Source organism: Uloborus diversus, chromosome 10, assembly GCF_026930045.1.
Source record: "Uloborus diversus isolate 005 chromosome 10, Udiv.v.3.1, whole genome shotgun sequence".
Lineage (NCBI taxonomy): Eukaryota > Metazoa > Arthropoda > Arachnida > Araneae > Uloboridae > Uloborus > Uloborus diversus.
The window spans coordinates 14,418,217-14,443,580 of record NC_072740.1 but is presented as its reverse complement, the minus strand read 5'-3'; the positions used below and the strand labels follow the sequence as shown (position 1 = coordinate 14,443,580).

Genomic DNA, 25,364 nt, shown 5'->3' with positions numbered 1-25,364 from the left:
CGCTGACCATCCAGACTGAAACAGGACAAGATACAGAACTGAAGGAAATAATAAAGAAGCTAAACAACACTTGCGAAGATTCAGAATTTACATTGCTTGATGGCATTCTTTTCCGAGGGGACAGAGTCGTAATTCCAAAAGGTTTACGTTCTACAATACTAGAGGAACTTCACGAAACTCATTTGGGAATAACGAAAATGAAGCAACTCGCAAGAAAATATGTTTATTGGCCAGGAATTGACTCCGACATAGAAAAATTAGTCAAAGGGTGCAAAGGATGTGCACTAACAAAGTCAAATCCACCAAAGGTGTCTATCCATCCATGGGAACTTCCAGCAAATAATTGGGACAGAATTCACATCGACTATGCTGGTCCGTTCGAAAATTACTACTTCTTGGTGTGTGTCGATGCCAAGTCTAAATGGGCAGAAGTTGAAGTTATCAGAGATGCCCCAACAAGTTCTAAAACTATCCATCTACTTGAAAAAATTTTCTCTTCTCATGGATATCCATACGTTATTGTATCTGATAATGCTCAAATTTTTCAAAGTGACGAATTTCACACCTACAGTTCCAATCATGGAATTTTCCAAAAGTTTATAGCTCCAGGACACCCTGCAACAAATGGTCTTGCAGAAAGAAATGTGCAAACCTTAAAGAGGAAATTAAAAGCTTCATTCCTCGAACAAACTTCAATACCATTCAAGGTTCAAAACATATTGTTTCGCTATAGAGCAACCCCTCTAGCTTGTGGCAAGTCTCCAGCTGAATTATATCTAAACAGAGAATTTCGTATTCGCTTGAACTCTATCTTCCCATATCATCCAACAACATCAAAAATTTCCAGTGGTCCTGTGAGATCTTTTAAAGTGGGGGAGAGAGTCCAGGTTCGAGTCTTCATAAACAACCGAAACGTCTGGCAGTTTGGGAAAGTGATAAAAAAGTTTGGTTCACGCCATTATTTGATTAGGCTAGATTCCGGACGACAACTGAAAAGGCATATTAACCAACTGCATTCGACCGGTGTGCCATTGCGCCTTGAGGAGAACCCTTCTCGAGAGTGCCGTTCTAATGTTTCCAGTGATTCAAGACAACGAACTGTGGTTTTTGATGTTCCACGGATTCCAGACAAAGCTCCTGCAATCTCCTGTGACAACCAGAATGCTCCCGCGGCAACCCAGAATACCAGCCAACCTGCTGTGCCACTGCCTCGCCGTTCTCAAAGGAATATAAGACTTCCTTCATACCTAAGGGACTATCAATTGTCTTAAGGGGGTTTCTTAATTAAGTGGGGGAGACTGTGAGGACTCTCCTCTTCTCTATTCGGCGGCGCTAGTGTCGCGCCTTCTCTATGTACTTTAACTTCTATCTTGTGCTTCCGGAACGCAGAGCAGCGCCATGTTTAATACTGTAAATACGTGTATATTCGAATAAAGTAAATTAAGTGTTTCTATCATATTTGTGCTATCCAGTAACATTGCCTCTTCAATTATATGACGGTCACCACAGATGTGATAGGTAAGTCGCGGATGAACCTGTTGCCTTCGTCTTTTCCCTTATGTTTAAAAAGTTCGAAGCAATTCATAAAAGTTTGTGGAAGGCAATAACAAATAATAGAGTATTATAATTAACTTTGAATTCATAGCACCCCAGAAGTGATATGTAGTCTGTTGGGGTGGGGGGACTTCTGCCAAAGTAAGCTCCTTCCTGCCTGTACACCATCGAACCTGTGCGCCTCCTTTTTTTTCTTTGTGTTCACAAACCTGTGCGATTTCGCTTTTTTTTTCTTTTCATTAAACTCGCAAACCTGAGAACCAACTTTCCTTTTTTTTAATTTACTGTAATTTAGTTATTTATTAATTTTTTTTGCACCATTTTTTTCCAAGGTTAGCGCCCTCTCAAGGGACCCCGTACGCCCCTGCCATTGCTCATCCTTTCCTCATCCTATCTGTTACTGGGTATCAAATTTTTTGGTGTCTGAATTTTTTTCGAAATGGAACAAATAAAAATTAACTAATTCAGAGGATCCAGAAGCAGCCAAACGTTAGATGATAAGTAGTTGCATGACAGAAAAATAGTTTAAAAACTCTAAATATATTGAAAGGCTCAGAAAATTAAGTTAACCTGAAAGCGATGTCTTAAGCGTAAAACCTGTGAGGTTGACCACCCTTGTAAGTTGACCACCTGTTTAAGTTGACCGCCGTTTTAGGTATATAATGAGTCCTATATCATATAATTCAACCTCTATAAGTTGACCACTAAAGTAGTGCACCACAAAGTGTTCAACTTACACAGGTTTTACTGTATCTGTTACTGATGCCGTTACTCTAGGTTCTGACTGAAAAATGTCCCGACCGATTATCCATCGACAGTGATCAGCAAAATTTGTAAAATAAATTTTGTCTGTGTGTACAGCTGCTTCCCTTACTCATTCACCTATATTTGCAATACTGTTTTCAGCCAATTAATAAGAAATATAAGACCGATTTTAAACGCCTGCAATACAGTTTAATAATTAAAGAAACAAAACTAAAGAAATAAGAAGTTTATTACAAAAATAAGTTAGCAAAACCAAATATCACGTTTGTACACTTCTAGTTATCAATGACATGTACTTTGATTTTTTATATATCACAGTTTAAAGTTATTATTTAAATTGAGACACCAAAACCAAGTCTAAAAGCTATTTCTACAACTTCCCTTTTTGTTGACTCGTGATGACACACATAAACTTCCCGATAGTCGGGTTCAAGTAAGAGTCTCCTAAATTAGAAAGAAAAAAAAACATTCAACATCAATGTAATCATTTTATTAACAAGGAGACCTTACGGTCTTGGAAATTCAGATCGTGATGAGATTCAGTAGATTAGTAATATCCCTTGAGGGTATCCACAGAGTAAAGCAATAAAGCGCACCAGCCAAAAGATTCCAAGAAAACAGCCTCTAAAGTTTTATGTATAGCTTATATACTAGTAGAGAATTTGCCCCATAAACAGCTCGATGGCTATTTGGTCTGCGTGCTGGATTCCCGTACTGCCGATTCGTGTTGGATACCTCCCAATTTTTTGTTTTTTTTTTGTAAATTTATAAAGTAACTGTTACAGCTAATTGAAATTTGAATTGAAGATTATATTTTATTTTTGAATACATAATGTATTTTTAATAGAAAAAATGGAGATAAATCAATTTAATATAAATTAAAATTACTACGGCAACAAAATTAGAGTAGGACTTAACAATTTATGTATGAATTTTAACAATATAGTTTTCATTTATCAATTACTTGTTTATATACATACACCAGGTAATACATATAAAAACATGGAAAATGAAGATTGATTTTGTTAAGTATTAATTAACCCGGGAGAACTCACAGTACTTTTCGTAACACAAAACTACCGCGAAACATCACAACTCTTTTATCAGAAAGTTTAGAAGCATTCCAGACATAGTAATTCATTTTTGTTAAAAATTGGCGAAGACAGTTGATGATGATAAATTTCAGTTAACTGTAAGTCACTTTTTAGATTTATAAAAAAATTTCGAGAGGTATCAAATCTGGATAGACCACAAGGGAATCCAGTATGCTGAACACATAGCCACAGAGCTGTTGCTCATCAGAAATCTCTACTAGTAAATAAGCTACACTTAACACTTTAGGGCTGTTTTCTTGGAATCTTCTGGCTAGTATGCTTTATTGCTTTACTGTGTGGATACCCTCAAGGGACACTACTAATCTGCTGAATCTCATCCTGATCTGAATTTCCGAAACCGGAAGTATCAATTACCAAAAAGTATGAATTATAAAACACAATAACCTCATTTCTGCTTCATCCTTTTTAAATATATCTTTCAGTTGTGTATCAACTTTCATAAGTCCCAACCAAAAGTATTATTATTAATCTTTGAAATATTTTTCGTCCCCCTATTGCCCCTCAAGAAATTATCCCTCTTTTTTGGGGCGATTGCCCCCAAATTGGGAACCCCACTGCAGTAAGTATTCTCCCTCCTGCTATGGAAGCTTTACGCAAGGCCATAGCCAGGGGTGGGGTTAGGGGGGTCAGAACCCCCACCCCTCAAAAAATTTCAAAGTCTTGCATGCTATTAAAAAACTGTCAAAAATTTCATTTTTCGCACTTCAACTCGGAAAAATTCAAGAAGTCCCCCCCCCCTAACATCACTAAAGATCGTCTAAACTTTCATTTTTAAGGCATCAATTTAGACAAAATTTCTGCTAAAGTGCCCTCAAATTATTGAAGAAAGGCCCCCAAACCTTTTCTCTCACTTACATTACCGAAGATATTCTAAAACCTGCGTTTTAAAGCTAACTTCAAAATTTTTAAAATTTTTTGGAGGAATGTCTCTCTGCCTCCCCCCCCCCCCTCCATCCTGCCTCGTCAAAATCATTGAAGAATGTCTTTAATTTAGTTTTCATAGCTATTTTCAAGCTTGTGAGTTTTTTTTCCTGCTCTGGCAAGAGGCACTTTGAGAATTTTACATAAAATTCCTTAAATACGAGTGACACATTACAAAGTATCAGCATACCTAATACACTGTAATACTTCGAATTTTTAAAAACATTAATGACATTAAAAAATTAAGTTTGGATTACTTTTTTGAATGTTGATTTATGTATAACGTGCATTCAAATTGCTAAATTCATTACAATATGGCTTTCCAAAAATCAACAATCTCTAAGGGACAAAAAATCATTGTGTCTAACCAATTCATGTTGTGATTAATAGAACAATAAATTATGTCTTCTAGAATAAACATAGTCTCATAGATTCAAATACATTTTTAAAAATTGACATTAACTTACGCCGCAACCCAGAAGGTAAATTTCTTGCTCTTCAGCTTTGAATGCCTTTTTGCAGCATATTCAAACATAACTCCCTGTTCATACACTGAATGGGTTAAATAAGACAACCCCCGAGGAGTCCTACCATGTTTTTTACATATTTCCTGCAAAAGATGAAACATATTTCAGCATTTATGCAAAAATAAAAGCAAAATAAACAAATTGCATTCCTACTTTCAGAAAAATAATGTAGTCACAATATTATGAAACTTACTTCATTCTTAAAAGAATTTAGAAACATATATCTAAATTTTAGGCAGCATACATCAAATGCATGTAAAATACCATTGACAGAAGACTCTGAGAACAAGCACGGATCATTATCCAATGGTGCAATATATATTCCTTCATTGTTGCTGATATGGACATAATGAAATATTGTGCTTCCACATCCAGATAAAGTTCTGTAAAAGAATTAAAGAATCCACTTATTAGTCATTCCACGTCAACTGACCTAATTTTTCAAATCATCCCCACTCGACCATCTCTAAATTAGATGAAATTTTGAGATGTAAAGAGAGAGGCCTTTGAAACTAACCTATGCAAATTGTCAGCTTCCCAAATCTAAATCCTGAGGATCTAAGATCTTCCAGAAAAATGATCTGAAATAGCGGATCAAGCTGTTTGTGCCAAATTGCCATTTTTTGGTCAAATTTGCAGATTTTTTTATCACACTGGAAACTTGAAATTTTAAAAGCTCAAAGCATGTTTGATTGTTAATACATTCAAGTATTTTGGTAGGTGTGAGCTTATTAGATTTTGTGTAGCAAAATTCATTCAAGTATTTTTGTGAGTTTGAGATAATTTAATTTTGTGTAGCATGCATGTAAAGTCTTGATAAAATGCAGTGGAGAAATTTTTTTTCTGGATATTTAAATCTTCTTTTGGGTAATACCATTAGAAAAAAACAGATTTTTTTCCCCTATCAAAATAAGTTTTTTTTATGATGTTCTTTCTGTTGAGGATGTGAAAAGGAGCTCGAAATCCTTTCTGTCGCAACGAATTGCCATGTTTAAGCTGAGGTTGCTGAAAATTTTATAACACTGGAATCCTGAAATTGTATGGGCAGAAAGTACTTTTGGTTGTCAATACATTCCAGTATTATTGCGAGTTTGAGATCCTTCACTTTTGTGTAACATGCATGTAAAGTCTCGACAAAACGCAGTGGAGAAATTTGCTTTCCTGGACTTTAGAATGTCATAAATTCTGAACAAAAATAATTCAAACGTTCATACCTTACAATTCTATCGCCAATATAATACAGGCTTTTAATGAGTTAAAGTTGCAGAGCGTAAATATTGATTTTCTAAAAGATATTGCCTTCCAAAGTGGTCATCAAAATCGCTCACATGAAAAGTAGCCTATTTTCAATGCGCTGTGGCTCAAGTTTGTCCCCTTGCATCTTCTTTTCATTATCACCACCAGAAAGAACAGATTTGTTCCATTAAAGTAAGTTTTATATTTCAATAGTGTTCTTTGAGATAAGGATGAACAAAATTAGCTTGAAAGACTGCCTGTCATTCATAAGAAAAGCTTGTTCTACAATGCATAACGAATGGTGATTGGCGTGGCAACAGGTTTATAGTAAATTTCCGACAATTATTAGTCAAAAATTGTTTTTATTCTTCTTTTAAAAAGTTAATTAGAAAATTAAATAAGAAAGAAACAGAAAAACATCTTGTTTTGTCTGATGTATCAGCCTGTATCCAGAACAAGATATTTTTCTGTTTCTATCAAATTTAATTTGAAAATTAAATTTTTAAAAGAGAAATAAAAATTTATTTCAGACAAACAGTCGTAAAATCCCTATTTTCTATTCATTGTAGAACAAGATTCTTTCGTGAACAACAAATATTATGTCAAACTCAGTTTTTCATGTTTATCTGATAGATTACCATCGGAGAAAAAAACAATTTTTGCGGGAAAAAATATGTTCATTCAAATGGTACCAACGAAAAGATGCAAGGTGATAAACTTAAGCTACAGGGCATTAAAAATAGGCTACTTTTCTTGTGAGAGATTTTGATAGCCACTTTGGACGGCAATATCGTTTAGAAAATCAATATTTATGCTCTGCAACTTTAACCCATTAAAAACATGTATATTGAAAATAGAATTAAAAAGTTTGAGCTTTAGAATTATTTTCGTTCAGAATTAACGACATGCTAGAATCCAGGAAAAAATTTCTCTACTGCCTTTTGCCCGACTTTGCATGCATGCTACACAAAAGTTAATGAACTCAAAGTCACAAAAAAACTTAAACGTATTGACACCTAAAAGTACTTTAAGCTCCTAAAATTTCAGGTTTCCAGTATGATAAAATTTTCAGCAACCTTAATTTAAACATAGCAATTAGTTATGACAGTCGGAATTTCAAGCTAATTTTTTCATCCTTATTTGAAAGCCATAAAAGAAAAATATTTTGATAGGAAAAAATCGGGTTTTTCTAATGGTAGGGGAGAGCACTGTACCTAGAGACACTTTTCATATTTTAATTTTTAATGTCAATAATGTAAATCAAATTTAAAATCTAAAAGTCACATTAAAATATCCCAATATACTTCTCTGTAATTTATTTTTCAAAATTCAGACAGTTTGAAAATAAAATTTTACCAGCTATTTAAAATAAGCATTCCTAATTTTCCCAAGGTACAACATCGTATTGTACTTTGAGACACATCCTGTTGTACCATGGAAACCCTTCATGATTCAGGAAACAGCCATATAGTTGAACCAATTTTGAATCAAAAAACAAAAGAATTTTTTTCATGGTAATGAATTAAATTATGAATACTGGATCCTAAATAATTAATTATTGAATTATTATCTAACATTAAATGTGTTTGAAAAACTACATCAGATTAGAACATTTTTCCATGTTTCAAAACATATCTTAATTTTTAAGAACCATGCATAATATGTTTTTTTGTCCCGAGGTACAATCACCACGTAGTTTGAAAAACCAAAATGGTGGTCAATCTAGATGCACCATCGTTATTTTCTCATACCAAAATGTTTAAAATGCTTCCCTTTTATAATAAAATAAAATTCAGTTGATTAGTTTTGCAAATATAAAGACAGAATGAAATAAAAATGAAGAAAATATTTACTTTGGAGTCGTGAAATTTTCTCGCAAAATCCAGTGGCATCGCTACCGGTGGCAGAGAGGGCAATCCGCCCCGGGTGTGGGGGTGACACCCAAATAGAATTGCGATTTGCATTTTTTAAAAAAATATAAATACTTTAATTCAGAAACTTTCCGCCTATATTTTAAATATAACTCTGAACCTCTTCAATCTCTAACATTCTCTTGACCAAAGATAGCCTAGATTGCCTTTTAAGATTATGAATTAGAAATATTTACCAGGGTGGGTCATTGAACCACTCCTGAGCCCAACATCACCAAACTTCGTATAAAACTGCATTTTAAGAGCTACAATTTCGAAACATTTCCGGGAGACTTCCTCCAAACCTCCCTTCCCCTAACATATTTAAAGACTGAATTTCATGTTTTCTATAAAACATTAAAAACTTGCTTTTTATTGCATTTGTAGGGGACGAGATCACAAATTACCGCCCCGGGTGTCACCCTTGCTAGGTACGCCACTGCAAAATCGTCAATTTAACTCTTCTGATGCCGATTGTTACTATGGCCCCATTCAGTAGTGAGAGTTACTATTACAGATTACATAAAACATGGCTTCTAAAAATCAATTCTTAGAAATTAGCAGTGTCTCAAGGTACAACACTATTCCCTATTAATGAAAAGATGCGAGGGGACTAAACTTGAGCTACAGTGCTTTGAAAATACGGTATTTTTCACTTGAATAATTTTGATAGTAACTTTAGATGACAATATCGGTTAGAAAATAAATATTTAAGCTCTGCAACTGTAACCCATTAGAAACAAGCGTTCTGCAATAGAATCACGAAGTACAAACCATTTAATCATTTTTGTTTTGATTTTATGAGAATCTAAAATACAGGAAAAATTTCTCCACTGCACTTTTTCACAAGTTTAATTGCGTGCTAGATGAAATCTAATAAGCCCAAAAATGCTTGAATGTAGTAACAGATAAACATGTTTTGAGCCCCCAAAATTTCAGGCTTCCAGAGTGATAAAATTTTCTGCAAACTTAGCCTAAAATAGGCAATTTGGCTCAAAAAGCTGATTCGCCATTTTGGATCACTTTTTTGGGAGATCCCAGAACCTCAGGATTTGGATCTCTGAAGCTGAAAATTTGTACAAGTGAGTTTCAAAGACATCTTTACATTTCTGTTAAATTTCATCCAAATAGGAGATGGTTGAACAGGGAACACTAGGTCACTTGACATGGAATGACTCTTATATAAAAAAATAATAATAGTAATAGTAATTTGTTTAATAAATTTTAGATTTAAACCATTTTAACCCCTTCCCTCTCGCTCCCGTGAATATGCTGGGCTGGGGTTTCGATCTTCATTTCTTGTGCCCGTGATATTGCCGTACTGGGGTGTGCAATATTAACGCGATGAAATGATTAAAATCAATTCATTTCTAAGACCCGGAATACATTTTATTTCCTTTTTTATACACTAGATGGCAGCACCAGTCAATTTTAAACAAAGTTGCAGATTTTAAATGTAATTGCAGAGATGCAAGTAGGAATTTTGGTAATAACTTACCAGATTGTAATGGTGTCCTCTGTATCTCAAGCTTTGAAATTTACCACACAAGAAAAATTTACTTATCTTTACTTATATTACACGAAAGATTAATAAACTTCTTTTTCAATGTTTAAAAGACGTATTTCTTAAATTTTTGCTATTTGGTTGGGCTTGCTTCTTGACGTTTCATAAAATTTTAAAGTTTTTTAAAATTTCAATCTAAAAAATATTGAAAATGAAAAATTGAATGCACATGTTGTTCGTACACTTATTTTTATATAATTTTCTTAAATAAAAAATAGACACTTTTATGACCGTTTTCTTGAAAATTATCCGATCGTTAAGGTGTTAATTGTGTACACAATAAATTTTAATCAAATATATTTATCCCACTAATTGATAAATTTTCATAACATGTCCACACTGTTTCTGACATCCTGCACTACCAGGATTTTAATATATTACATTTAGAAGTCAAATTTTAGGCATGCTACATAGAAATGAGTTTTATACTTTTGCTGTAATGCTCAACTGCCTAGAAAATGTTATCTATGAATAAGTGGTAAAATAAAATTTACAATATAAATTTATATATCTTTAACTGTTTATAAAACTGAAAGATTTGTAAGAGAAACAATTAAATATTTTTTTAGAGTATAAAATAGTCAAGTTTTTGTATCACGTCATCAGTCTTTAAAGCTGGGGTGACGTCCTAACCTGAATAGCTTAAAAATACCCCTCTCTCTCTAGTTAGACTATTTTAATAAAATTACATATTTAATAAATTATTTAATATTTTGGTATTATTAATTAAATTCAGCAAACCTAATTTTAAATTATTGAAAGACAAAACTAAAATCACAGGAAACAAAATAAATACTTCATTTAGTTTTTTATTTCTTGCTAAAGCAATCCAAAAATAGTGGTTACTTTTTGAATAACAGATTAAACAATCATACTTTCTACATACGTGAAATACACCGCCAGCTCAGTCATTTCCAGCCGAGGACTGCAGTTTCGTGCTTATTAGCACTCATCAGCCTGGCATAGGAAAGTGACTCAGCTGGAGATGGAAAACCTCTTAAGGAAGTCAAGAGTGCAAAACAAACTGGGAACCAATATGGAATTAGCAGACCAGACGAATGACCGAAGCAATGGTTCGGTTCAACTCGAAGATTGAACGCGAGGCAAGGTATATTCAGTAAATTACCGCCCATCCGCCATTTATGTTTCGCACTCTTGGCTTCCTTAAGAGGTTTTCCATCTCCAGCTCAGTCACTTTCCTATGCCGGGCTGATGAGTGCTAATAAGCACGAAACTGCAGTCCTCGGCTGGAAATGACTGAGCTAGCGGTGTATTTCACGTATTTTTGCTTTAGCCTTGGCTAATGGGCGGTAATTTACTGAATATACTTTCTACATAGTTGATTTTTAAGCGAAAAGAGATTCTGACAGCTAATTCCTACCTTTCAAACATGGGAAAACACTGTTCTTTTCTATACCTCACAGGTTTTGTGCATCTGTAGTCAATCTAATTAAGGGGCTCAATAATGTTCTCTTTCTCCCATGGGATAAGCTTACAATGACAAACTACAGCTGAATGCTGAAGCTATGGTTTTTCTCTTCTCTTGCTATTTCCCAAGTCCAGTTTTAAAATCTTTACTTTGGATTCCTTTCTACTGTCTCTCAAGTCAAAGGATAAAATCTATTGCTTTTAGAACTTATCTACATGCCCCGCCATTCTTCAGGTGCCATGCATGTTTTGTAATAACACAGGGCTCTTATAGCTTCTCAGAAATTATTACAATGAACTTTTCTAGATGTTTTACTGATTTTACAGAAAATACAGTAGAAGACCGTTATAACGCACATCTTGGGACCAGAGCTTTTGCGTTATATAAGTCATTTCATAAGTTTTGAAACTAATATTCAGAATATATCTATATATTACACTTCAGAATGAGTTCTATCTGCAATGAGTACTAAAGCATTAATTATACACAATTAGCCAATCACAAATAAATATGTTTCACAATCAAAATAAAGTGAATTATCCTGCAGTTCTGCTAGCTTCATGGTTTGCATAACAGCTGCATTTTGAAGAGTCATCTCGTATTTTCTTTTTACTGTGAATGCTAATTTTCATTTAAAAGCTTTGAACTGTTGCAAAATTGAATTTACCTAACAATTTTTATGTTTGCAAGGCAACATAGAGAGATCTTTTAAACTTCAAAACCTATAGTTTACTTCTGAAAAATTGTACGCTTTATAGAGAATTGCGTTATATAGATCGGCGTCATAAAGTTATTCTAATGTATTTCAAATGTAAAGAAAAATTTGATCTTGTCTAAGCAGTTCAAAGTGTTATGGTAACCGAAGTTTTATAATAAAACACTGTCGCGAAATCTGGAACCTCTTAACATTAAAATGATATGCAAATGCAATAGGCTCAGGACTTTGAATAAATGATGTAACATAAGGAGTGTCGTGAAATCTGGGTGTAGTGATAACAAGGTCTGACTGCACTTTGTAAATTAAAAACTGTGCACCATGAAAATAAACAGTTGAAATTATTTCAAATTTCAACCAATGTAAGGAATGCCAATGTTCTAGCTAAATAAAGTTTTACTAACTTCTTTGAAAGAAGTTATTTTGTGCAGATAAAAAGCATTAAAAAATGGCACCCTGGTTTCTGAAGTAATTACTCTATTTATTAGTGCCAAGCAAAGAATAGAAAATATATTTCAGAAAGGAGTTTAAACACAATAAAGGCAATAAAACCAGAGAGCCAGAGAGACATTGTAAAATGCAAATTCAATATTTAGAAGAACTGGACAAAAATACCAAAAATGGATAGGAATTTTTTTTTTTTTTTAAATAAACACTGTTGCAGGGTTTGTGCTACGGCACAGGACTGCAGGATTCCCACAACTTTTTTTTTAAATTGAACGCAATAAAATTCAATTTGCAAGCTCTTCTCGCTGTTCACTAACTTTACTTTTTATATTACATTAGCAGTACCCACACGGCGATGCTCATGCTAGGAATTTAAAGGAAGTCCGTTGGAAAAAAAATTGACTCCCCCTCCCCCTTTCTGATGTAAAATGATCATTTTTCTTCAACTAAAATGCATACACACCATTTCAAAAAACCTATTAATGTCTCTTTGGATTTTAAAAGTATTTGACAAAACACAAAAAAGATTAACAGTAGATTTAAAACTCAAAATATTCCTTCAACTGTGTAGTTCATCACTTAACATGCCACGCAACCACGCTACTGTAACTCTGCCCTTTAGCGAGCAAAGTGGTTTTTTTCTGCAATTTAAAATGTTTCACCAAATAAACAATACCATAATAAAAATGTTACAAAGAATAATCACAATTGAATAATACGAGAAATGAAATTACTTACTTAAATAAGTAACTATCTTCAAATATAAGAACAGAAACAAACACTGAAGAAATAAGGAAAACAAAACCCAATAGAAAAATCTTACAAAGTCAAATTATGTACTTGAGTATCGAAAAATAAAAGTGCATTCAAAAATCAGATCGCTGACCGCAACAGCAACATTCGCAACAGTTCATGTCTGAGTTGCACGGCATAGTTTCTCGCAGTTATTGACACTGTCGGCCAGCGCCCTCTGGATGAGCAAATTCAAAGAACTAAATCTACCCTGCCATCTATTAGGAATTCATGGAACTAAATAATAATTAAACATTTAATTTGCAATTACAAATATGTCGGTCAATCTGATTTTTAAAAATAATAGCCAGCCCTCAATAAATGGACTATTCAACATAAAAAGAATGTTTCAATTTGAATCAGTAGTTCCTGAGATTAGCGCGTTCAAACAAACAAACACACTCTTCAGCTTTATAATATTAGTACAGATTAAAGATTCAGAAGGCATGATTTTTTTAGTTTAACGAATGAAAGTAAGAATCTTTCCTATGTAACAGATACTGAAAAAAAATTTTAACTATCGCTAAAATAATAAGATCCATCTTTGTTTTAGCAAACTAATGTAATTGGATAAAAATGAAACAATGGTTTAAAAGCACAGGAAAGATAAAAACTTTATAAAAACGCAGACATGTTTCGGAGGCAATAGCCTCCTTCCTCAGTGCGAAATGTACAAACTCCATTTGTACATTTCGCACTGAGGAAGGAGGCTATTGCCTCCGAAACATGTCTGTGTTTTTATAAAGTTTTTATCTTTTCTGTGCTTTTAAACCGTTGTTTCATTTTTATCCAATTTACCTGCACAGAGCTATCTCTTTTCAATAAACTAATGTAATGTTCACTTTTGATGCCATGCTCATTAAATAAAATATGTGCAACATGATATGCAAACATTTTGTTCAAATTAATATGAATTTAAAATATTGAAGCAATAAGCGAAACTGCAAAACAAGAAAAGAGAATTTCCGGGGGGAAGGCGGGTAAACCTCCGGCACCCCTCCCCCAACATCACAAAAAAAAAAAAAAAACACCTCCAGTTGAGTTTTTAGAATGCTTGAATTCCAAAAATGTTACAGGAAAGAGTTTCTTTTTCTTGTCATCGTTACATCAGCAAACATTTTCCGCTTTTGGAGCATCCCACTTTTTGCCCGAAGCATTTATTGATACCCTCATAAACAATATGAAAGTTCATTGTGAAGCTTGTACAGCAGTGCAGGGTGGTCACACTCCATATTAGACAGGCTTTTCCCAAGATAAATACTTTTTCTCTGATTCATAATTTAACAATTTTTGATAAACCCTGTTTTTTAATTTTCAATTAAAATCTTTTCCATGTTATTATGTTTCTATGTTCTTTCTCCCATTGTAATATACCTCTGTGCCAAATTGTGTATCAACACAGTGAATAGTTTTCCCTTTTTTGCAGATTTTATGTTTATGACCTTAATTTTGGACATGAGTGTATAAATATATATAAATGAAAAGTCACATTACCAGCTGCTTTTTTCAAAATTACCTCAGATTTTTGGCAAAAGGCAGACTTTCTTGAGACACATCATTATACACTTGTGAACTGGAAGAGATGTTTCTTCCAAGCAATTTGCTCTGAAAAAAGTAGTTTATCAAATCATTAGATCATTTACCAAAAGTACATAATGAAAGAAGATTAAAAATGCATGCATGAGCAATATACAATCGATTAAATTTATAAGAAGCAAACATTTGATTACACTTTAAACTTTAAATACTACTCTTAACTTAATCAAAGAAAAAGCAGCTACAATATTTGCTCGGAAAACATTCTCAAATAAACACAATGAAACCAAATTGTTTTGAAAAATACAAAAGAAACAAGAATGATTTAATGATATTTTTAGCCTAAATGGGTTTGAAGGCAGGGCCCAATTGCCCGATAGGCAGAGTAGGCCACAGATTTTTATTGGCGGCAAAATTTTACTTTAATCAACTTTTTTTACTATTCATGAAAAAAATTAGAGACGTACCGAGTACTCGGTAATTACTCGGTACTCGGCATACTCGGCCAATTTGCCGAGTACTCGGTACTCGGCCAAATTCTGATCAGATACTCGGCCAATACCGAGTAGTTGCAAAAAATTGAATATTGTCCAAGACAGATACCAAAATTTATATTTAAAAAAAAAAGAGCAAGCATTATATTCAGCAATAATTTACAATTAAAATTTATAAGTCAAATTTAAATTTTGAGAATAATGAAGTTTGTTGTCAATGGTATAAATCTTTCTTTTAATGTCCCTAAAGTTTATTAAACTTGTTTATTAAAAATTATGCAAAAAAAGGCAAGTATAGAAAATATGGAATTTTTATATTAAAAATGGATATTTGCTACAAATAAAAATTAGTTATAAAAAATATAAAAATACCTTTGCTTAAAAAATTAAAGGAAATAAAACAATGTTAAAAGCATAGTGTAGGAACACTGCAGATACGTGTTTTGGAAGTTACAAGGAATTCCTTTTTCTATGCACAAAATGGGAGCTCGTGGATTTAAAGGCATCCGACAAAAGTTGGATTTTTTTGTTGAATGTCTTTACCTTCTCTAGCTCACATGTTATGCACTGAAAAAGACATTCCTTGTAAGGGGGGGGGGGCGGAAACATGTGTCTGCAGTGTTCTTACACATTTTTTTTTATCTGCTATAAAAAAATATTTATGTTTGGCGGACTAGAACTATAATTGATTGGTATACAGTGAAACCCCTCCTAACGGACAACCCTCTTATGCGGACAATTTTTAATTCCCCAGTTCCAATGCAAATAACATTATTAAATCCCTGTCCTGCGAACACCTCTCTATTGCGGACAAAAAAAAATTGTCCTGTTAGTGTCCGCATTAGAGGGATTTTACTGTAATTTGTTTTAATTCCTACTTGATAATTCATACCTTTTATTTATTTATTTTTAATTTTAAAAATCATTTTTTGGTAAAATTTTTGACAAACAAAATTGTTTATATAATGCGTAATTAAATTTCACCAGGAATTTAGTTTTAAAAACTATTATATGGACAAGGAGGTCTATACTACTATTCCAATAAGTTCAAAATTCATCACATGTGTGTCGGTGGTTCTTGTTAAAACATAATTGGTACTTGGTAACTCGGCCGAGTCGTGAAAGGCCGAGTACTCGGTAACTCGGTACTCGGCCGAGTAGTGAAAGGCCGAGTACTCGGTACTCGGCTACTCGGCCAAAGTGCTACTCGGTACGTCTCTAAAAAAAATTATTACTTTTTTTTTTAATTTCCTATAATGACATCATTTTCTTATTATCAAATAAATAAAATTTACTTTCATACATCTTATGAAAATGTGCTATTTTTCAAGCATGGTAAAAAATTAGTCGAAAATAACTACTCAAAGACGCCATCCGGGTGACGTCATTGCGTCTAGTTGCAACAAGATTAGAGTTGCCCCGAGATTTTCAGTAGCATTAGCATTAGCATACTCAAGTTTGTTCAACTGTCATTTTCGGATGACTGACACATGTTTGTTTTTTCCTGCAGTCATTATATTTAAAACTTTGCTTTTCGCCATTAAGAGTTTGGAGGGGGTTGAAAATGAGTGAAGGGCAAAAAATGTTAATGGTTCTAAATACAAGAAACGAGATATAATAAAAATGGCATTTTATAGCTATTTTATTCAAGCACGTCATTTCAAGAAGATTGAGGGGGTTCATTGCCTTGAGGGGCTTTGAAAAATGTTTTTGCTTATAAGTGGGCGAGGTTTTGCTAATTTGAATTAAGTAGACACTCTTTACCTCTCCCCCTCTCGGAAAATTTCGAATAGACAGGCTTCATTAAATGAGGGGGGGGGGGGGAACAACACTATTCTATTATATATTCTATTTTTTTAGTTGCTACAGGCTGCAGTATCCTACATTTAGTGCACTAAACTTGAAGGGAGTTGGTACGAGAAGTTTTTTCAGACACAATTGCAACAGTTTTTTTTAGCAAACAGAACAAAAAAAGTTCATCAATTGCAATTACAAGAAATTTTGATAAACGCAAAAAAAAAAAAAAAAACATTCAGTCACAACATTATTCAATGCATTAGTACCATATTTTCCTCTGTATTATCTGCTGCAGCATATAATCTGCAAGCCCAAAAATAGGACAAAAGAAAAAAAAAACTGCGTATAATCCACGGATAATACAATGCCAAAAAACGAAGTTGTTTTGATTTAACATACAATTTTAGCAACATGAAGAAGAAATAATATTTTACGTATAATTAAAATTAATCTAAAAAATAATGATTTCTTGCTGAAATTGTGATTACAGTATGCTAATTACTTGAAGACAGAGTCAAGACAAAGGAGCAAATGGTCTAGTCTAGTGCAAATGGAGACTGCTTCTACTATGACTGCATGGTTTATTTTACAGTCTGAATCGCTTCAGAGGCAAATTCAAGCTTTGTAAAATAAACAACTATACAAAGTGAATGGCATCGGAGGAAAATTCAAGCTATATCAAACAAACAACCATACAGGCTATGAAAACGGTATCTATTGGTGAATCCTGCTGAAAATTGAGGTTCAAGCATTGAGAAAAAAAAAGTGCAGATAATCTGCGGTAGTTTATCATCCCCACCTCAACAATTTTACGCTTTTTTTAACATATGATCCACAGATAAAATGCAGTAATTTACGGTAGACCTGAAATACTTCTCATAACATAAAAATACTTAACTCCTTAAATATGCAAGTCCCCTACTTACCACTTTCTGTCAAAGCACAAAAAGGCGTTGTACAACAATGTATCTCTCTTTCTTTTTTGTCAAACAACAATTACCTTATACAATAGATAACCTACACTTTTCTGTTGCAACGGATCACTCACAGTTGCAGTGGTTCTTTTTCTTTAAAAAAAGATTAGTCAAGGGGTAAAAGCTACAAAAATTCCCCCAGATGGAAATTTCCAAAATAAAAAGGAGGTATGGCTCAAATTTCATTTTCAAGTCCATAAAAGAATTGAATACAGAGCTTCATACTTAAAAACTAAACTCTAGTTTTCTACAAAAAGTGTTCCAAAATAAAAAATATAAAAAAACGTACTAAAGAACTATGATAATTGCTTAAGAAATAAAGTTATGACTAATTATCTGAATATAATTATGAATAATTTACTTTTTATTGCTAGGCAATGAGTAGTGGTTCTTTATAATAATTATACAAATAAAAATTATTTGCCTGAATTTTTCCATATTTTACTCATCTAGTTAAACTTTTATCTTGTTCCATCTCACTTTGTTTCAAACTTCTTTCAAAAAGGCGGAAATCCATCAAAAGACTAAAAACTTTCACCCCTGACATTAGTGAAACAAGCATATATAAACATAGCAGGCATTCCAATACTTTTCACGAGCACCATTGCATTACATCTACAAGAGAACAATGTTCACAATAACGTCACCTCAGAGCAACACTCAGACATCTAATCCCAGAAATGACACTAAGATATCCTACTGCTGCTCTGAGGCAACGATATGATCCTATGCATGAAAGATGATTTGATTCAAAAGCAACAAAAGGTGACAGTTTTTTTTTCTTTTTTGCTACATTATTCCTGCTTTATTGACATACTGTACGGAATTTTGCTTTCCCAATACACAGTATGCCCCCTCACAACATTACTTTGTAAAAATTATCTGTTCCCACTCACCTTATCTTTTAATAGTTTAAAGCAGCGCTATCCGGTGCATCAAAATACATAGATACAGCCACCACTTTTAATAAAACCTTTGAATTTTGAAAGAACACACAAATACTTTGAATTAGTCAGGTTGATTAGTTCAAATTTAAAATAAAATTGCAGCAAATAAAAGGCTGTTACTTTAAAATAAGATATTACTACTATTTTTCCACTTGATGAAAAATATTCGTCACTTCCTTGAGACCCTGCAGTTGAGCCTGTTGAAATGCTGTGTCTCCGTTTGAGCTCTCCAGTTGCTTCATTTTCTGAAGAAACATCTGAATAACTTGATTCTTCATCTGATTCTCCATCAGCGGGTCCTTAAATTTTCATTCAATTATAAGAAATATAAAAATTTGAACATCATCTTCAAAGCTAAACTATACAAGATGGTCCAAATGAAACTTTTCTTATATACAGGGTGTAACAGTACAGTGTTTGCAGACTTTCAGAGCAGATAGAGTACACCTAGACAATGGAAAATCACATAGCAATGCATGGTCGAAAAGGCTTTCCCGACGCGATAGTGACGACACAAAGCACAAGAAAGACAGGGCCTGAATAAGAGGAGAATTTTTTTTTTATTATTTTTAATACAGTAAAAATGCTAATAAGTTTTTGCCTGGTATACACGATAGATTTCGTTGCATAAACCGAAGCATCAGATGACAGTGCATGTGTACACAGGGTTTTTGTTGCCGCACTCAGTTTTGCTAAGGATAATAAACATGTTTTCTTCTCTTGTTTATATCTTGTCTTTTTGGTGAATTGTGTCATCACTATCCCGCCAGGAAAGCGTTTCTGACCATTCATTGCTATGTAATTTCCCATCATCTAGGTGTACTCTATCTGCCCTGAAAGTCTGTAAGTGCTGTACTGTTACACCTTGTATAAAGCCCTGGCGGCATATCCACTGAAACAATCAAACCAAAAGTTCACACATGGTTGATTGAAAGTATGTGCAGGAGAAAGTGATGATCTTAAACAACACAGCGCTCACATTTAAGGTTACAGTGAGAGAATTTTGAAATTTTAAGATAGCAACATCCATTTTTCCTCCTACAAAATTGATCAACATGTTGAAAACTCAAATAGAATTTAAACAATTGGCATGTGGAAAAAAATGCTAACATTAAACATTTGCAAAGAAGAGCATTATAAAGGACTAATGACAAAATAAGAGGGGAGGAACTTTCACAAACTTTGCATAATTCACAGGGTTAGACAGTAGTAGAAGTACCAGTCACCGAACATCACATGCAAAGCATTGCGTGAAGAAAAGCTCTTAATAAGCAGTGTGGAAAATACTTCTTCAGTCAGATACTTCTAAGTACCACCTAACAATTTTTGGGGATGTCAAACAAATGAAATAACACTAGTATAAATACAAGCTACTGTAACTTTATCATTCTTGGTTTTTAAAACTGCTACTTTTAAGTAGCAAGTAATTTTCTGTCCCTACAGCATTCAATGGAAGTTAAGTTCAAAATTTGTATCAGTTTCTCACTTTGCTCCATACTTTACATGGAGTGTGATCAAAATGAAACTGAAACTATACAATATTTGATTAATTCTTCCTATAAAAAATTCAAATTAAAGGTGATATCCAAAACATTGTAAAATATCAAAATTTGGTATTTTCTGTAACTTTTAGGAAAAATTTTTGTTAAACATTTACATTTTTACTGAAATCTTCAGATATTTAGCCTGAAGATTTTAAAATTATTTTCTTGTCATGCAATATAGAGAATGATATATACAACACACAACAGCTGAATACAAGCATAGAGTGTTAAACTTGATTTCGTTATTAAACTTATTGCAAAATAGCTGAATTAAAATAACTTGTTTTTCACTTCTTAATTTTTCATCCTTTTAAGGTAATAAAATTCATGATGAGGATTAATATCTGGTTTTATGTGACTTTATTTGATTGGCAGTTCATATAAATGATGAATCAATTCTTAGGTGTGGTGCAACGTAGCAGGCCTCCTTGTGGTGCACCCTGGATAACGCTAAATCTGCTACAGAGTCTGCCGATAGTAATCACCATGAAATTAAGGGGTCTCATATACAGAGCTGCAAAAAACTCCTGAGGAGTATTGAGAAAACTGTGGCTTTTCAGTGGACACCATCCTACTGTGGTCTGCCCGGAAATGAGAAAGCTGACTTCTTGGCCAAGAAAGGATCTAGTATTCTCCAAAGGTCTCGAGGAGCCTTGCCACTCCACTCTGCTGGATTGGAGATCAAGAGGGTTTATAGGGATGCGTTTCGTCGTGTTGCTTCCCGGGCTGCTGAAGGTAAACCCCGAGGAAACTGTGCGATAAGTCCCACTATATCCTGAATTCTCCTCGAGCTGCTGCTTTGGCTGTGTTCGGACCTTTAACAGGATATGAATGTCTCAATGCCTATTTGTACCACTTTCACCTGACGGATTCTCCGATCGGCACTTTATGTAGCTCTGGACAATTCATGGACGCTGCTCATCTGGACGATTGCTCCGCAGTAACTAATTTTAATTGTGTTGCTGAGAAATATTGGAAAGCCTGTGGTTTTATGACCTAAATTCCAATTGCCCCGGCATTTGTGAATTCAATTCATAATGTGATTCAATGGTTAACTTCTCTAAATATGCCCAAACTAAAACCAGATTAAAAAAAAAAAAAAACGCCAAATTTGTTGCCAAGTTGGCAACAAAACTTGGCGACCAAAAGCTTGGCGATATATTGGCAATTGTTTGCCAAATTATAGCACCGCTTGAGTTTAAATTGAAATTAACAATGATTTCCCCCCAAAAAGGTGTAAAAGACCCCCTATGGAACATCCGAATGCAACCAAAAGAGAAGCTGCACAACTAGACCCCACTTGGAGTCTATGTGCCAAATTTCAACTTTCTAGGATATACCGTTCTTGAGTTATGGGAGATACATGCGTACATACATACGTACATACGGTCGTCATGAGAAAACTTGTTGTAATTAACTCGGGGATCATCAAAATGGATTCTTCAGGTGTCTATACATTCTTAGACATGTATCCACGTGTGGTCGGGATGAAAAAAAATCAACATTCATTCGGGGGAGGACAAAATGGAATTTAAGACCGATTTTTGAGTGAAACTTTTTTCGTGAATACAATACTTCCTTTTTTGTAAGCACCAATATGATGCTTGGGTTTATCAATAGATCTATTTCAAACAAATCTAAAGAAGTTCTTCTGCCCTTATATAGAAGTTTGGTAAGACCTCATTTGGAGTATGCTGTTCAGTTTTAGTCTCCTTATCTTAAGGAAGATATTAATTATTGAAAAGGGTTCAAAGGCGGGCTACAAGGCTAATAAATGGACTTTCTCACTTAGACTATGATTCCAGGCTTAGAAGGCTAAAAATGTACAGTCTTGAGCAAAGAAGAGACCAAGGGGACATGATTGAGTTGTTTAAATTTATTAAAATGAAAGATGTTACAGGACTGAAGTTTAGGACTGAAAACAGGGCAAGGGGTCATTGTTTTAAGCTATTTAAATCTCAGGCTAACATGTATGTTAGGAAAAATTATTATTTTAGCAGGGTAGTGGAACCTTGGAACAGTTTACTGGAAGAGGTGGTAATAAGCAAGGGAGTAGATAGTTTTAAGAGGGTCATTGATCTTCACTGGGGATTGTAAATTGACTAGGACCAGTCTAGCTGGGCCCAGAGCCTGTTGCTGATGGTCACTTTTGTATTTGTATTTGTATTTAAAAATTTAAAATTCTTCTCTTTGCTCTTCTTCATTTCAAATATTTGACATTTTTGTAATTCATGCTAAAGTTTTGGGACTTTTTCTAAAGTTTTGTGCTCAATATTCGATTCTGTTACTTTTCAGAACTTTCTGAAAAATATTGAAAGGCAACATAATTTAAAAGTTACTACAGTGAAACCTGTGTATAACGATACTGTCTATAACAATAATCTGTCTATAACAATACTTTTTTTTAGCCCCAGCAAAATGTCAGCATGACTAATCAAACCGTCTATAATGATAACCTGTCTATTACGATATTTCTTTAGGCCCCAACAGTATCGTTGTAGACAGGTTTTACTGTATATCAGTAAAAACGAAAACTAATTTCTATTGAGCTGGAAATAGCTTAAATTCTTTATTTTCAGATTTTTTTGATATTGTTCTATTTTTGTACAATTTAATTCATTTTTCTGCAACTACACACTAAATTGGAAATTTTTGAAGTCTAATAGATTAAAATTTCCTACATTATAATTACTATTCTAACTTGTATATTGAACTTTGTTCCTCCTGAAAGAGTAATAGAAGAAAACCAAACATTTCAGTTCTTACCCATAGAAGATATTAATAACTGCCTCTCTGAACCCATTTCATCCAATTTATCTGTATGGAAGGATTTTGTTGATTTTTTCCCTGGGAAAAATTCAATAAAATAAATATCAAAAACATTTTTCATTACTTGTCTTTGAACAGATTGTAAAGTAACCAATAAATCACAACAACAAACTAAAGAACTGTAACATTCTAAAATCTGAAAGAGCTCCTAGTTAAAAATTATTTTTATACTTGGAGCACATTTTATATGGGGCTAACTTCCTAAATTTTGACACAAACCCTTGCCAGGAGTTCAGTTAGGTAGGTTAGGTGGTATAAATGCCCCATAACCTTTGGTTTTAACACATAATGCCAATCTTAATATAGTATTTTATGAATGGTAGATCCCATGACAGACGCTCTTCTGTTCAAGTTTTGTAAATTGAAAAGTTAAAAAAAAATTATATGAAGATTACAAATTTTTTTGACTCACATGTTTCATATCTAAGACACTACTTTTCTATATCTATTCTATAGTGTCACTGAGCTAGGACACTATCTTTCTGAAATCTAAAACGGAAGCAAAATCATTAATGCCTTTTTTTCTTTGGCTCTTTTCATGCTCGTTTTAGAGCAGCCTGTGAATCTTGAAGAAATATATTACTCTTAATAATACCAACAAGCTCAGCTTACAAACAGTCAGTGCCTTTTTTCTTCTATAGTTCAGTTAATTCTGCAGTCCAGAAAGGTTTGTACTTTCTCATTTTTCCTCTTAGAATAGACGCCTGGGCACAGACACGAATGGCCTCTGTTATAGTCTCCAATAATGTAAGGGTTCAAAAAATCAAGTTCTACTATATCTATAAGTTTGTCAGTCAACTGGGAGAATTTTATCTAATTAGCTTTCTTAAGATTCCATCTAGGAAAAGAGTCCTTGCTAGGAGAGGGGCTCTGAGAATGAAAAAATCGATTTATGTCCACATCCACTAAAAGATTCTAAGAGGTCAAGAGAGATTTTTATGGATAAATTTAGGTGTAAGAGGACAAAGTCAGGATTTGCCTTCTCTCCTTTAAGGAAAGAAAAGTATGCCCAGTAGTATGTTGAAGAGCAAGAGCTGAAGAATCAAGATCTTCCGGGGCTTTGACTGTTTGTAATCCCATGTTGTAGAATGACAGTTGAAATTTCCAATGATAACAGTATTTCTATCAGTAGCATTTTCTAGGATCGATGTCTCAGGCAGATTACCAGGTGGGTTATAAACAAAAACTAGTGTTGTACGTTGGGGTCCCTTTCAAACAGTCAACTCAAATGCTTTAAGTTTGCTGTCCTGCATTGTGTGCAGAATTTTGAAAATGCCTGCATTCGTACTTCAGAACGTATGCTAGACAAACACTTCTAACAAAAACCTTCTTTCTTCATTGCTTTCACATAGTTCTTTGTTATTCCTAGCAGAATGGACAGCTATGGAAACAAAATGCTATTTGTATCTACTAGAGGCTTATATTTGATATTTCACACCTAGGAATCCTCACATCATTATGTGTTTTATGTACTGAGATTGTCAATGTTAATCGAGGGTTGAAGTTCAAAAGATGGTCAGTCCCAGCCGAGGCGTTTAAATCTGTGAAGATAAAGAATGAGTGAGATTTTATGGTCCAAGTTGGTTCAGTATCTTAAAAAAAGGGGGGGGGGGGGCTAATCTCAACTTTTTATGATGCTTTTTGTGTTTAGTGATACTAATTATTTTGGAAACAACAGATTTTGAGCCTGAAGCAATTTTGGAGTAGGCAAGTACAATTGCTGCAAAATGCAACATGTCAGTGGATTCACACTCAAGTTCAAATTAATTCTTTATATGATTTACCATTTTGGAAAAACTTCTTTCACAGCAATAAAAAAATGACCTCATTTATCAAAATCCTTTCCCAAAATCTAAATTTCAGAACTGATTTGGTGCGAATATTTTTGTAATTTTTATCAAATAGCACCTTACTTGCTAAATACATGAAACACTTGACCATGAATATCTTTTTTTACATATTGTCGCCTCAGAGCAGCAGTAAGATATCAAATCCCAGGAACAACAGTAAGATATCCTACTGTTGCTTTGAGGAGACGATATAATGTTAAATGCTGTCAATGTATTTTTGTAGCACAGTTAATCAAAATAATCAATATCCTATTATTTTTTACCTTCAAAATAGTTTTGGCTTCTGATGATATTACAACGCTTAAATATATTTAAAAACTAAATTAATTTTCAATTGAGTGTGGGTTACCCAATATTACTATTATTTCAACATTTTAAAACAAAGATTAAAGTTATAAATGATTGAAGTTAAGTTTTT

General features: G+C 33.6%; 2 protein-coding genes across 2 annotated transcripts in view; one reads left to right on the top strand and one right to left on the bottom strand.

The window, feature by feature from the left end:
- Positions 1 to 501: 501 nt before the first annotated feature.
- Positions 502 to 1,271, top strand: LOC129231667 (uncharacterized protein K02A2.6-like). Its single transcript, XM_054866029.1, is given in 2 exon segments — positions 502 to 556; positions 559 to 1,271. Coding segments are annotated over 2 exon segments (768 nt in total).
- Positions 1,272 to 2,571: 1,300 nt separating this feature from the next.
- The window catches only part of LOC129231665 (protein inturned-like), an 88,541-nt gene continuing 65,748 nt past the window's right edge, over positions 2,572 to 25,364 (bottom strand). The window contains exons 16-21 of the mRNA XM_054866028.1: positions 23,034 to 23,114; positions 18,862 to 19,022; positions 14,492 to 14,580; positions 5,076 to 5,265; positions 4,823 to 4,965; positions 2,572 to 2,763 (exon numbers count right to left, since the gene is read on the bottom strand). Of these exons, the coding sequence (XP_054722003.1) occupies positions 2,652 to 2,763; positions 4,823 to 4,965; positions 5,076 to 5,265; positions 14,492 to 14,580; positions 18,862 to 19,022; positions 23,034 to 23,114 (776 nt within the window). The 3' untranslated portion in view covers positions 2,572 to 2,651. The remainder of the gene's footprint in view (positions 2,764 to 4,822; positions 4,966 to 5,075; positions 5,266 to 14,491; positions 14,581 to 18,861; positions 19,023 to 23,033; positions 23,115 to 25,364) is intronic.